The sequence below is a fragment of the Camellia sinensis genome, chromosome 2, assembly GCF_055761805.1.
Source record: "Camellia sinensis isolate YWXY chromosome 2, ASM5576180v1, whole genome shotgun sequence".
Lineage (NCBI taxonomy): Eukaryota > Viridiplantae > Streptophyta > Magnoliopsida > Ericales > Theaceae > Camellia > Camellia sinensis.
In genome coordinates, this window is record NC_138962.1 from 171,383,335 (window position 1) to 171,398,837 (window position 15,503).

At 35.3% G+C, this 15,503-nt stretch overlaps 1 protein-coding gene across 1 annotated transcript; it reads left to right on the plus strand.

The window, feature by feature from the left end:
- Positions 1-233: 233 nt before the first annotated feature.
- LOC145819242 (uncharacterized) lies at positions 234-881 on the plus strand. The gene has a single exon (XM_082913204.1). It carries the CDS (start codon positions 234-236, stop codon positions 879-881), a length of 648 nt encoding a protein of 215 aa, XP_082769330.1.
- The last annotated feature ends 14,622 nt before the right edge of the window (positions 882-15,503 follow it).

The window sequence follows — 15,503 nt, forward strand, 5'->3', positions numbered from 1 at the left end:
ACTATGTAAGCAAGGCAATGGTCGACGCTGAAACACGATACCTACCACTAGAAAAGCTCATCTTTTCTTTCGTAGTGGCTGCAAGAAAGTTAATGCATTATTTTCAGGCCTATACCATAGGGGTATTAACGAACTACCCTTTCTGGTCAGCGCTATGTAGCGCCGAAGCATCAGGGTGAGTCTCTAAATGGGCTTTGAAACTCGGCTAGTATGATATCCAGTTTTTGCCCAGAATGACCATCAAGGGGCAGGTGCTCGCCGACTTTGTAGCTGAATTCACGGGATGCCATGCCGACTTCAAGACCGATCAAGTCCACCTTCAACCTAAACCTGACTGGCGAATATATGTTGGAGACATTTGGGAAATGTACTGTGACGGATCATCCAACCAACGTGGCAGTGGGGCAGGCGTAGTAATCATGACCCCCGAAGGGGCAATAATCGAGCAGGCAGTCAAATTGAGTTTCGAAGCGTCAAATAACGAGGCCGAATACGAAGCAATGCTAATCGGCCTTCGTAACGCACTTTATCTTGGTGCACGATGGTTACATGTTTTCTGTGACTCGAATTTAGTCATCAACCAATTGAAAGGGAAATATGCAGCTAAAAATGACCGCATGACAGCCTACATGAAAATGGAAAATTCCTTACTCACAAAATTCGACCACCACGAGTTGAATCAGATAACCCGGGATCAGAACACGCATGCGGATGCCTTTGCTTGCCTAGCCTCCGCTATTAACTCAGAAGTCAAACGAACAATCAAAGTAGGGTTCATCCTAGAGCCGAGCATTACCTTTTTTGAACCAGCTCGGATTAACATCATTGAACCAAGACCAAGTTGGATGGACCCAATCACTGCATTTCTTTTCTCAAAATAGCTTCCAATGGATAAGAAAGAAGCCCACAAGCTGCGAAATAAAGCCCTTCGATATTATCTGGATCCACAAGGAAAACTTTACAAAAAATCTCTCACTAGGCCGTATCTAAAATGTGTTCACCCAGACAAAGTTGAGGAATTCTTGGCCGAAATACATGAAGGTAGCTATGGTGCCCACTCTGGAGGATGTTCATTGGCCCACCGAGCCGTAACGCAGGGGTATTATTGGCTGACTATGCGAACAGATACCGAGAACTACGTAAAGAAGTGCGAACAATGCCAAAAGTTTTTCCTATTAACTTATCTGCCTGCTGAAGAATTAAATTCCATCACTAGTCCTTAGCTATTCGCGTAATGGGGACTTGATATTGTCAGACCATTACCGCGGGCTCCAGGGAACAAGCAATTCCTGATCATGGCAACATATTATTTTACAAAGTGGATCAAAGCAGAGGCATTAACACATATTCGAGATGTCGATGTTAAATGTTTTGTATGGAAAAACATTATAACTCAATTCGACATACCAAGAGCACTTGTATCCGACAACGACACCCAATTCGATTGTGGTCTATCGAGAGTTATACAATACATATGGTAATTGGCTATACTTTTCCTCGTCGGCATATCCACAAAGCAACGGTCAGGCTAAGGCCTCCAATAAAGTGATCCTGGACGACATCAAGAAACGATTGGAAAAGGCCAAAGGCAGGTGGGTTGAAGAGTTGCCTAGTGTGTTGTGGGCTCATCACACCACTCCGATGCAGTCTACTGGAGAAACGCCGTTCGCTTTGTGCTTTGGGACACAAGCTATTATCCCTCTTGAAATCGGCCTGCCCCCACTATAATCCAAGGTTTTTGACATGGGGCGTAATGACATGATGTTGGCTTTAGATTTGACTTTGATTGAAGAGCGCTGAGATCGTGTTCTTGCGTGTATGACGCGGTATCAGCAACAGCTCACCAAGTCATATAACCAGGGCGTGCAATTGCGTCGTTATACACTTGGAGAATTGGTCCTCAAGAAAGTGCTTCCTGCTACTAAGAATCCGGCAGACGATAAATTAGGCCCTAACTGGGACTGTTCTTATTAGATTGATTCGATTGCTGGAATGGGGGCGTATCGGCTTTTAGACATGGCTGGCCGAAGTTTGCCACGCTCTTGGAATTCGACCAATTTGTGTAAATTTTATCATTAAGCCAACTTGTACAGCATGTTAGTTCATTTTTTATTTTTGCTGTTATACTAACATGTACACATCTACAAATTCTGTAATGTAGTGCCTTTTTTATTGTCGTCTCGTTAAAAATGGTTGAATAATGAAAAAGCCTCCGAATTCGAAGCGCATTTCATGGATATCACGATTGGCCAATACAAAGACTCTGAATTTGGAGTGCCCTTCATGCATGTTCACGTTTGGGCCGAATAAGCCTCCGAATTCGGAGCGCCCTTCGTGCATGTTCACGTTTGGGCCGAATAAGCCTCTGAATTTGGAGCGCCCTTTGTGGATATCACGATTGGCCAATACAAAGATTCCAAATTCGAAGCGCCTGTTCACGTTTAGGCCGAATAGGTCTCCGAATTCGGAGCGCCCTTCGTGGATATCACGATTGGCTAATACAAAGACTCCGAATTTGGAGCACCCTTCGTGCATGCTCACGTTTGGGCCGAATAAGCCTTTGAATTCGAAGCGCCCTTCATGGAAATCACAATTGGCCAATACAAAGACTCCGGATTCGGAGTGCTCTTCGTTCATGCTCACAATCGACACCAAATTCGGGATGCTCAACGAAGGGTTATTAGATCACCATTGCCTGAGTCGGTAAAAGTTAGTAATTAAACTACGATGGTCAGTAGAAAAATAATTAAGATAATGGAACCACAATACATATTTCCAGCAGGGACAACTAAAATATCAAACAAACAATCACATAAGATATTTATTCGTTACAATTTATACAAATACATGGCTTCTTAAAGACTAAGAAATATAATGTCTGATTATCTAGACATTTTCCTGTTCGGCACTATCTTCTTCGTCATTAGTCTTCTTGGCTTCATGAGCCTCGAAGGGTACCTTGTAACTTTGGTATAATGATGATGCCGAATCGACACCCGCGGCTTGCAGAGCCTTAATCCATCCATGCTTAAATCTACGATTTTCGCATCGACAAACATCATCAACTAGCTTCTCCTTAGTCTTCTTAATACCAATCTTTCGGCAATCAAAAAAGCCATGTTCGTAGGCCCTCGTTCTTATCGCCTCTCGTGCGAACATGCTTGCCGTATCTCGATCAGCTATGGCATGATCAAGTAGGCAGTGGTTTACTCTGTACGCCACAATCGAGTTCCTTTGACTCGCCGACTGCGTCTTGGAAGCCTTAGCCTTTCTCAGCTCGTTCCCGGCCTTCTCGGCACGGTGTTTCAATCTCTGAATGCGGTCGTCTTTCTGTTCTATCTCTCTTCACGCGGCACGAAGGCGCATGCCGATCTCATTAGAGTTGTATAGTTTTCTAACCACTCTATGGATGCCCTCTCGAAAAATTTCGTAATCAGGCCGACCGACCATTGATTGTTGGACTTCGAGCGAAAAAATTTGTTGAGTGAACTCTACTGCCACATTCAGATCGCGGATAATTGAGTCTGCTTCGGTCATCGGTTTATTCCAAAGGAAAATCAAAAAACTCAACAGGCGTGGTGGCCTGCTAGTTTCGTTTTGTGGTGAGACATGTGCACTCCTAGTCCTGGAGCTCCCTCGTTGTAGCTTCTCCCTTCTTCGTGACCTTTCTACCCCCATGCTTCCACGATGGGGGGAGCGACGTCTCTCACGCTCCTCCAACGTCCTGTTACCCGTTTGTGGGGGTTCGCTACCAGCCCCTTGGTTCATTTTTAAATCTAGTTGAGCTAGCGTCCTGCCCTTTCCTCTGCTGTTAAAGAATACTTTTCTTGACATACAAATCTCCTCAGGTTGACATAATGCTCTTTTCCCTCTCGCACTCTACTGAATTTGAGCAGAATATATTTAACGACAACACAGGCCCCATGCACGCTTGCCTCCCCTCCCCGGCCGCTTATTAATTATGGATGCAGCGTTTACGAAGCAACCGCTTTAAGTATTTTTCCGAATAAAGACAATGCCCCACTTGATCCCATGAACTTTTCACCCATACATTCGGCGGTTATGCTCAGTGACCAACTAGGGTAAGGGAAGATTTATTAATCTATTCGGCTTATCTTCAAGCATTTTTCCGAATAAAGACAATGCCCCACCTGATCCCATGAACTTTTCGCCCATACATTCGGCGATTATGCTTAGTGATCAGCTGGGGCAAGGGCATATTTATTAATCTATTCAGCTTATCTTTAAGCATTTTGTCGAATAAAGACAATGCCCACCTGATCCCATGAACTTTTCGTCCATACATTCGACTGTTATGCTCAGTGATCAATTGAGGCAAGGGCAGATTTACTAATCTATTCGGCTTATCTTCAAGCATTTTGTCGAATAAAGACAATACCCCACCTGATCCCATGAACTTTTCGCCCATTCATTCGGCGGTTATGCTCAGTGATCAATTGGGCCAAGTGTAGATTTTTTAATATATTCGGCTTTTCTTCAAGTATTTTGCTAAATAAAGATAATGTCCCACCTGATCCTATGAACTTTTCACTCATACATTCGACGGTTATGTTCAGTGATCAGCTGGGGCAAGGGCAAATTTATTAATATATTCGCCTTATCTTCAAGTATTTTATCGAATTAAGATGTAAAGGTCATGATCTCAATTGATTTACTAACATATTCGGCTTATCTTCAAGCATTTTTCGACTTATCTTCAAGCATTTTTCCGAATTAAGATGTAAAGGTCATGATCTCAATTGATATGGCATATATATTTTTTTTCAATACTTAATGATAACATTCAATAACAAAACGGACATTTTCATTAATAAATTGTATGTGTACATCCACTTTATACATGAAAATGGCCTACATCTAAAATAAAATGCTAACAAAAACTAATAAAAGCTAACAAAAATAAATAATAGCTGAATATCCATTACAAAAGCTGCCGATTAAAGGTCCGAATCCTCTGGATCTGATTCTAGCGGTTTAACTTCCAATTGTTCGTAAGGAATCGGTTGATTGAGAGTCACCTTAGCGGCCACCAAAACCTTCAGCCATCCATGCTTGAAACCTCGATTCTCGAACTTCAAGGCTTCATCAGCATACAGCTCCTTGGCCTTCAGCAGGCCGGCATCAAAGGCTTTGGTAGAGTCCGTCTCAGTGAGCTCCCTCGCTTTTTTTTTTTTTCAGTTTCAAGATCGGCCTTCAGCTAGGAAACTTCTTCTTGAGCTAACTTCAGAGAGTCGTCCATCAAGTTTGCTCTCTCTTCGGCGGCCCTGGGGAGCAAATCGGCGTGTTCAGCTTTCTGTTGAGCAGCAATTGTCTTCGCCGCTCTTCTTTGGCTTTTGTGGTTATTGCAGACAGATTGGCGATTGCCACAGTGGCCTTGCCCTTCTCTTCTTCCAGTTGACGCTCAAGGACGCCGAATCGCTCTATGACGTCGTAGTGACGACGTCTGATCTCTGCGATCCTTCTTGTCATCTGGAAAAGTAATGAAATTAGTCTGAATAGGAACACGTATTTAAACTATTTAGAAATTTGAGGTTTTAACTTACTAAAATGGCTGACTGTGCCGCCAAAGAGATTGAGCTTACATCCGATTTAGCACGGAAAAGTCACTCGGTCTGAAGGCAAAGAGAGGGTTGAAGCTACATTCAGGATCATGGCAGGATCTTTGATCGCCGACCCACTGGTGAGCACCGGCGCATTCTTCATCCTTGGTTAGATGACGAATGCCTCGGTCAAATCTTTTTCAGGCGGCGTATCCATCTTTGGCCGTTTTTCGATCGGCGCCTCTAGTAAATCTATCACAGTCTCGGCAGGTTGCTTCTGCCCTGTGAGATCGGTTTCCTGAACTTTAGCCTGATTTTGTTCAAGAATAAACTCGGCTAAAGTTGTTTCGCGGGCCGTTTCTTCTTGACACACCTCGCGAGTTAGCGCTATTTGGCTCCCCTCAGATCTGCCGACTTGCCTGTTGGCCGCTATTTCTCCTCATTTTGTCACTTGGCAAACTGGGCAAGTGATTCCCCGTTTATCTTTTCAGCTTTGGATTCGGCCCCAGGCAGATTTTCTAAGTTGGTAAAGATATCGTCCTTTAGAGCAGATACATCTACTCGACCAGAAGTAGAAGGGAGATCGGTGAGATAATCTGTGTCAAAATACTCAAACGCCAAGTCGATTTCTCTATTCAACTCCTGATCCTCTACACGGTCCTTCGACTGTGCATCTTCACCGATCTCCTTACTGGCGTCAGAACCTTCGATGCCAATGTTCCTTAGACTTTTGTAGCTAGGGAAGATAAGCGCAATACGCTGCCGTTCGTGTGTCGGCACAGGGATATTATCTGCGGCTGAAAAAGTGGAGTAAGTTGGGTTGTATCTCAACAAAACATGGGTTGCACGCCCTTGTCCTTGAAGGTTTGCATGGCCTTTGTAATTGAGGACCGTTTTAACCTGCTCTAAAACGGCTTCATCTGCGGATGGTAATGCTCGTTTCAAATCGTTGCTGCCTGCAAGAAACACAAATAATCAGCATAGTATTTAAGCCGAATAAATTGATTATTTTAAGACATGTTAGCAATTCTAACTGGCCACTTGGTTTGCCTTTTTGCCTTGGTATTGGGTCTTGGTGATCTTCTCCATCATCGAATTCCTAATTACCTCGAACGGTGACCATGACGTCATCAACCTTTTTGCCAAAGCTGGCGAGCATGGTTACCAAATGATAGTCAACGTCCTTGGCTCTTAAAAAGTAACAGCCTTGCCGATTGGTTGATTTTGCCATGACGTAGCAATGCCGAATAGTTAAAATTCCTAGGTTAAGACCCAATCGGCGATTCAATTCCACTATACCCATGATAATATGGTAAAAGTTCATGTTTGGCTGGGGGGAATTAATCCCCAGTAGTGCAAAACTGTGCTAAGAAGAGGATGGAGGGGGGAATCGAACTCCACTCTCTGCAATTGTCAAAAGGGAAAAGTTAATGGTGCTTGTGTCAGCCTTCTCTATGTCCACTACGTTGTTTGAAACGAGGGATAGGTGAACATTGTCTGGGATGGAAAAGTGACGATGGAAGGCTGCAACTCGATCCTCAGAAATGAGAGCTTTCAAATGCCTCGCCATTCGAGATGAAATGAAAACCGCGTGTACAAAAAAAAAAAAAAAAAAAAAAAAGCAAAATGCCTAGGGAAACTGGAATAAAGAATAGAATGAGAAGAGGGAGGGGACTTACAGGATGAGGAAGGAGACAAACAGTAAGAGACGGGGTTGTAGAGATCTGGAAGAAGGTTGATATGAAGGATGCTAAAAGGATGTTAATAACTTTTCAATTCAAGAGTATACGAGCTTAAAGAATGTCAATAGCTTTTTGATTCAAAAGTATATGGAGGTACAGATTTCAAAACGCATTAAATGAATGTCAAATACGAAGGGGTAGGAAGCTATAATGATTCAAGTAGCGCGTCTGCTCTGACGGCTCTGACGAATCAATACGAAAAGGAATGCAATCGCCGTATCTGTCTTTCGAGGGTTTTTGTTTTGATTGGCCGAGAAACCAAACACGCTGAGTAAATGTTTTATTCGGATGTTTAGGGGGCAATTGTGGGGGCCGAATAAATGTGTGCTCAGAAGAGGTTCAAACAGGACGCCGAGAATGCTGGTGAGGCTAACTCCGCATGGCCAAACCCATCTGAACAAGAACAAGGCCGAGTAGAATCCAGTCCACGGGCTGAGGATGCCGAAAAAGCTTTTAACGTACCTGGGGGTCCCAGACATGATGATAAAAAGTGATGATGACAAAGTGGGTCCTTGGAGAACAATATAAAAGTGAGAAGCGTTAGCTGAAGAGGGGTATGTGAGAATACACAAGATAACTTGAAATAGAAGTAAAGTAGAGAGGATACTGACTTGTTTGTCGGAGTGCTTGGCACCCCTGACCGAAGTGTTCATCCCTTTTTCAGGTAGTAATCAGAGGATCAAAAGCGTCTAACTGGATCCAAGAGTATTTCGAAACCACTTTACCATAGGTCTCAACAAAAAGTTATGCTTGATGGCCCTTTCATTTTTGAACCACCAATGTCTCTCATCTCCACTCTTTCTCTAGAGCTCTCTGCTAATCTTCTTTTTCTCTCTCTAAATTTATCTATTATCTCTCTAGAATCTACACAAGGGTTGCAGGGGTTGGGGTAGTGAAAAGGAGACGTGTGAAAACTGTTAAGGATTGTATTCTTATTAGTGGTTATAACAATTTTTGCTTGCAAAATTTAGAATGGAATTTGCTATAATTGGCAGCTATGGAAGGAAGAAGAAAGAATATATATATATATAGAGAGAGAGAGAGAGAGGTTTAATTCAGAAGAGAGAGAGAGAGAGAGAAAATAAGGGCATAAAGGTCAATTTCTATGTTCTATTAATAGAAGTTAGTGTGCGTTTTGGTCCATAAACTATGTGGGGGTTATGTGGTAATTTCTAAAAGTTGATAGGGTAAATTGCACATGGCCCAAACCATAGGAAGGTAAAGTAAAGTTTGCCCTTTTGCATATTTAGCTGTAAGTAAAAATTGTATCAAACAATTTGACACGTACTCTCAAAATAAAATAAATTATAAACAACTCGTATAAGTTATATCAAATAACGGCAGTGCTAGAGGCCTTGAATTCTTTTTTGTTTTTTTTTAAGGGTGGTTATGTGTGCCAAAAAATTAGACATCCCACACCAACTCATTGTACAAAATTATATGAAATTAATAAAATTTAACCAACAGTCTAACTGATCAGTTAATTTTATCATTCAACCAGTCCAACCTAATTGACTGATCAATTAAGTTGCTAGTTAAAATTTCTTAATTCCATATAATTTTGTACGATGAGTTGGTGCAAAATGTCTAGTTTTTTAACACACCCCTACACATAACCACCTTTAAAAAAAAAAAAACAACACAGCCCAACAAATAAAATAAAATAAAATTAAAAAAAAAAAACCAACACAGTCTAACAAATAGAAGAAAAAAAACAACAACTGAGCTTATGTGGATTGATTGGGTGATAAAATTGAGTGATCAGTTAGGCTGTTGGTTAAAATTTGTTAATTTCATACAGTTTTTATGAGTCCCTATTATATTTTTATTTCAAATTAGGAAGATTCCGAAGAAATTGAAATCACTCATTTCAATTTCTTCGGAATCTTCCAGATTTGAAATAAAAATATAGACTTGTACAAAATTATATGAAATTAACAAATTTTAACTACCAGCCTAACTGATCAGTCAATTTTATCACCCAACCAGTCCAACCTAACTTACTCACCTTATCAAACCATACAGGCTGAGTTGGTGTGAGATGTCTAGTTTTTTAGCACACTCCTGCACATAACTACCCTTGCAAAAAGAAAAGAAAAGAAAAGAGAAGAAAAGAGAGAAAAAAAATAAAAAAAATAAAAAATCAAACTAACACGACCAAAATAGAAAAATTAAAATTCGAGGCAAATTTAAGTCCTCGGGTTCGAGGCTTCAAGCATTATTGTATCAAATAACATCCAAAAAAAGGCACATGTCAGTAATTAAATTTTAGCAAATTTGAAACTTTATAAATGACACAATATTTGCTATGACTAAAATTTGACAGGGATATAACAGACCATTGAAGAGGGAAATTTTTTAGGACAAGTTAACTTTTGGCAATAAAAACTCAATGGGTAATCTGTTAGGGTTGCTCTAACCCCTTTTAACTTGGTTTTCAAACATTGTCAAAATGTTGTTAAATAAAATTAAAATTTAAGTATCAAAATTAAATGTTAAAACCTTTTAATATGAAAAGTTGTTTAATATTTACTAAAATCTAGTGCTGAAATTAATCAAACTATTCAATATAATTTTTTTTTTTTAAATTTCAAATTTATTAATTTTTTTCTTACATCATTTGTATTTGTAATAGTGGTATGATAGCCATATATGGTGGTGGTTGGTGGTGTGGTGGAGTGTTTGTATTGACTATGGCCATGGTGGTTCTGTAGTTACAAGACCGTGGGAGTGATTACATGGCAATTGTGGTGGTGTTTGTGTGAGATGGAGTGGGCTTGGCGAAATTGACGGTGACTACAGCGATGATGAAGATGGTAGTAATAATAAAACATTAGTGACAATGATTGGTATGTTAACAATAGTGGTGACAATAGCATAGTAATGATGTGATGGTGATAATAATGAATTTTTTTCAATTTAAATGTTATATTTTCAATTTAAATATTAAAAGTGTTTGAAAAGATGGTTAGATTAAAATAATTCACCAAAAGATAAGATAAGTTAAAATAATTAATAAGATAAAATATTACATTAAATTAATAATCATTTCACTTTTTTTTTTTCTCATAACCATCAAATCGTCTATAAAAAAACCCCAAAAGTTTCTTTTTTCAAACACAATTATTTGAGTCAGATTAAAATAATTAAAAAAATAAAAAAAATTAATAAAATAGTCAATTTTTCAAACAAGAGCAATGCATTAAAGTATAATACTTATATGATTAAAATAGCACGATTTGCCGTATATACGGAACAATGGATAACAAGGGGTTGTTGGGATCATGGACTAATACTATATGTACCATTTAATTTGTCAAACTTTCTCTTGTCTATTAAAAGAAGACATAAAAATAATGAATTAATATCAGTATTTAAATTAATAAAAATTGAATTAAAACATTAAAAGTCTCTTTGGTAATGTTTACATTTACAAAATCATAAAAATTGTAAATAAAAATTTGTTTGGTAATCAATTTTTGTTGTCAAAAGCTTGTAAATTATTAAAAAAGTTACTAAATTTTTGTCATTAAGAAAAGTTGATTTCATTTGTTTAAATTTTTTTCATCATTTTCTCACATTTTGTGACTACCACCCATAACTCATCACCACTTCTGGTTATCACATTGGCCATACCTACTTTTAGCCATTGTTGTCGGTGACTGCTTTCAGCAACCACCTTCAATCGCCTTATCATCAGTAACAACCACCTTTAACCACAATTTTTTACCAACGACAATACCTTTTGTTGAAAATCATCTTTCACTACTATTTTTAACTGTTAGCAACCACTTTGGGCCACTGCCAACTGCTTCTCACCAGCAATAATCACCTTTGGTAGAAACCATCTTCAACTCTATCTCTAACTGTTGACAACTACTTTCGGCCTCCATCTTTTTGCTAACTGCCCCTCTCATTTGTTTTCAAGAGAACCTTTTAAAATACATAAATATAAACGTATTCAATCTTTTTATTTTTTTTCTTTGTGCGCGTGTGTGAGAATAAAAAACAATAAACAATTAAATATTACCAAATTGCACCTCCTTCTTCCCCACAATCCTAAATAATTTTTGATAAATTGCATTCACTCCAAATATGAAGTCTTCCCTCATATTTTGAAAATTACAAATCTTTCATTGACAAATTTTTTCTTGAAACTAACCTAACAAAAAAATAAAAATAAATAATAATAAATAATAAATAAAAAATAAAAAAATAAAAACTAAAAGTTAAAATTTCTCAAATGCCCACTGATACCAAATTAAAATTATCATACTACCTCTATTTTCATCCATCCACCAAATCCCTCCCTCTACACCATTATAATATTCTCTAACCTTCGTCAGCGAATGGGTGACACCTAATACTTGTAGACAAAAACGATAATAGTGTTGATCAAGAGTGAGAAAGAGTGGGACGATGATTGGATAAAGTGTTATTAGGGACTTGGGGGTGGCAGCTGTGCTCTTAGCACAACAGCTATTGCTGTGTAATTAAATAAGTTTATTTTTGGTCTATTTTGATAATTTAAACCGTTTACATTTTAAAATATATTGAGTAGAATATATCTGTAAAAAATCAAGTTAATCGGATATTGTTAACACTTTCATCCACTCATATTTGTATTCATTTTAATATTTTAGATCACAATTGTTATTTATTTTTGTATATACAAATGTGAGTGGATGAAAGGGTTAACGATATTCGATTAATTTGATTTTTTACAAGTGTATTCTATTCGATGTATTCTAAAATGTAAACGGTTCAGATCATCCAAATGAGGCTCGAAATGAGTCCATTTAGCTGTACAATAGTGACTGTTGTGTCTCTTGCACAACAGCACCTCCAAATCCTATTTTTAGCGGAGAGAAAATAGAAAATAAGAAAGGTGAGATAAGAAAAAAAATTAGTGTATTTGGTTTGAGTTTTCTGGATTAAATTTTTTGAAAATTGACTTTTTTTGTTTTCGTATTTTTTTGTTTTTAGTGAATATTTTTAAAATTTTAAATATTTTTTTACTTTTTTAGATGCACCTTACTTAGATGTATCTAAAAAATAAAAAATTTGTGAAAAAATATTTTAAAAATTAATAAATACATAAAAATATAAAAAATGTACTGAATTCTTGTATTTTTGGTATTTAGTGAATTTTTAAAATTTTTTTTTAAAATTTTTTACTTTTTAGGTGTATTTATGTTAGGTGTGTCTAAAAAGTAAAAAAATTGCTTAAAATATTAAAAAAATTTAATAAAAACAAAAAAAAAACACGAAAAATAAGAAAGTAGAATTTTCTGACAAGTATTTTTTAAAAAGTGAAAACAAGGAACTTCATAAATGTTAATATAAATATTTTAATTTTTTTTTTGTTTTTATTACTAACGTCATATGCACTGTGTTAATTTGGCTTAACAATTGATCGATATTTAGTTGAAAACTTCAAAAAAATAAAATATGTTTCAAAGGCGATTATTTATTTATTTTTATATGGGAGATTTATTTAGGTCAAGTTTGGCAGCCTAAAAATAATATATCTTTTTATCTTTTTTTCATCATATCACTTCTCTACTTTTCTGCACATCTTTTCGTAAAAAGACAAAAAGTATACTTATTTAGGTCATCACAAACAACCTTTTATAAATCTTATTTAAGTAGATTTAAATAATCCAATAAGTCTATAAAATTTTCTGAAGTGGTATATTTGTAATTTTAGAGGTTGTTTGGCATGTGTTACTTTAACACATCTTTTTATTTTTTTTATTTTATTTGGGTCACATCATTTCATTTCTATCACATTATATATCTTTTCGTAAAAAATTAAAAAATATACTTAAACTTATTTTGATAACTAAAAAATAAGTTAATTTATTGACTAAGGGTTCGTTTGGCAAGAAGAGTTTGGGGTTTTTTTTGGCTATTTTAGTCACAAATGACAAAATAGACTATTTTAGCCATAAAAAACAAAACATCACATCCAACCCATAATCATTACACGCTTCTCTTACAAAAAAAGTAAAAAAAGTCAAAAATCCAAAAAGCCCTTCCCAAACCAAGCTTTTTAGCCCAGGCTAAAATAACCAAAAAAGCCAAAAAACTAAAAAGCCAACCCACTTCCCAAACGGAGGCTTATTAACTTATTGATGTAAGACAAGATTTTATTATTTTTGATATATTATTTCTTAATTTTATTATTTTGGAACTAAATTTTAACTAGGATTTTAAGCCTCCGTTTGGGAAGTGGGTTGGCTTTTTGGCTTTTTGGCTTTTTTGGCTATTTTAGTCTGGGCTTAAAAGCTTGGTTTGGGAAGAATTTTTTGGCTTTTTGGCTTTTTTGAGTTTTTTTGTGAGAGAAGAATGTAATGATTATGGGTTGGATGTGATGTTTTGTTTGTTATGGCTAAAATAGCCTATTTTGTCTTTTGTGGCTAAAATAGCCAAAAAAGCCCAAGAATCAACTTGCCAAACAGAGGCTTAAGTAATTTAAAATTTTAGTTTCCTATTGTCTTAGGTTTCTTCGTTTGTATTGATTTAAGTTTTCTAATTTATTTGAGAATTATTTTTTTTTATAAGTATTTGGTTTAGTTTATTATAAATAAGCCTACAAGCATATGTTTTCTTTTTCTTGTGGATTTAAGGTTCTATTTTTCTCATGGATTCAAGAGTCTCTTTCATCTATTAAAACGATATCTAATCATATACATTCCATCACTTATTTAAATCATATTATCTATTTATTTTTTTATATATATATTTTAAAAAATCTAATAAATTAAAAAAAATCATTGCTCAAAATAAACTCTAATTATGACTTTATTTATCATAATCTAAAAAAATAAAATAGTTATTATTTTATTTAAGTCACATCATCTTATTTAAATTACATCACCTCTTTACTACATCACTTTAAATCTAACCAATACTTAACTCATATTTCATAAAAAAAAATAAAAAAATATACTTATTTAAATTATCTCAAACTCCTTCTTTCCCACAACCCTTTATTCATAGATATAAAATGGAACCGTCCACATTAGTTTGTCAACAAGCATTTGTCCTGATAGGGATAATAAACCTAGTCACCTGCCATCTGCACCTAGCTCTCTCTGTCTCCCGAGGAGTTATTGGTCGGTCGTCAGATATCTTACCTGGTATTATTGTGACGGGTAAAAGTGGTAAAATATACTAATTTATATATTGAGTAATTAAAAAATATAAAAAATATAATAAATTGTAATTAATTTAAGTATGATCCCATGACCTCTTAAAATCTACTAAAATGGGATTATTTGAGGTGTCTTAAATAAATATATTTATTGTTTTTTTAGATTAAAAAATTGAAAGAAAAAATATGGATATTTAGATTAATTTTTTGACTTTTTATAAAAAAATGTGTAATAAAAAATCGTAAAAATTGATTTGTAGAGAAAAATTAGGATTGGGAGTTGTGCAGCCGTAATTGTTGACTTTTGGTGAATAGAATTAACTTTTTAACTTTTTGAGTAACTTTTTAACTTTTTGACTTTTTTTAAGTATCCCAAACTTGACCTAATTTTAAGTAATATTAAGACCTCGTTTGAAAATAATTTATTTTATTAATTTTTAATTTTTTTTATAAAAATATATAAAAAAATAAAAAAAGTGATATGATAATTTATAATAATTTTTTAATTAAAATTATAATTGGTAAATAAAGTCTAAAAATTTCAAATATTTTACGAGTAATAAAATATTTAATAAAAATATTAATAAAATATTTGACTTCATAGTATTTTTCAATAATTTTTTCTCTATTTCCACAATCAAAACCCTAAGTTTTTTTTTTAATATTCTCAAAAAAAATTATTTAAAGAATTGACTCACTTTTTAAACTATTTAAAAAATTAATATTCTTTTTCAAATCACAGTTTGAAAATGGGATTTTGAATTTAAAATTGTATTTTCAACATGTAATTTTATTTTGAAATTGTATGTTGAACATGCAATATATCTTAGTAAAATTTATATCATCATAAATTACATTTTTAAAATATAATTTTAAGGTAAAATTATATATTGAAAATATAATTTCAATTTAAAATTATATTTTTAAAATACGACTTTAAAAAACAAATTAATTTTTCAAATAATTTGAAAAAGTTAGTCAATTATCTAAATTGTTTTTTTTTAAAGAATATTTAAAAAAACTCCCCAAACACAACCCCCC

Bases quoted from the DNA above. Each gene is read 5' to 3' on its own strand.
- LOC145819242 (XM_082913204.1), top strand. From the start codon at position 234: ATGACCATCAAGGGGCAGGTGCTCGCCGACTTTGTAGCTGAATTCACG.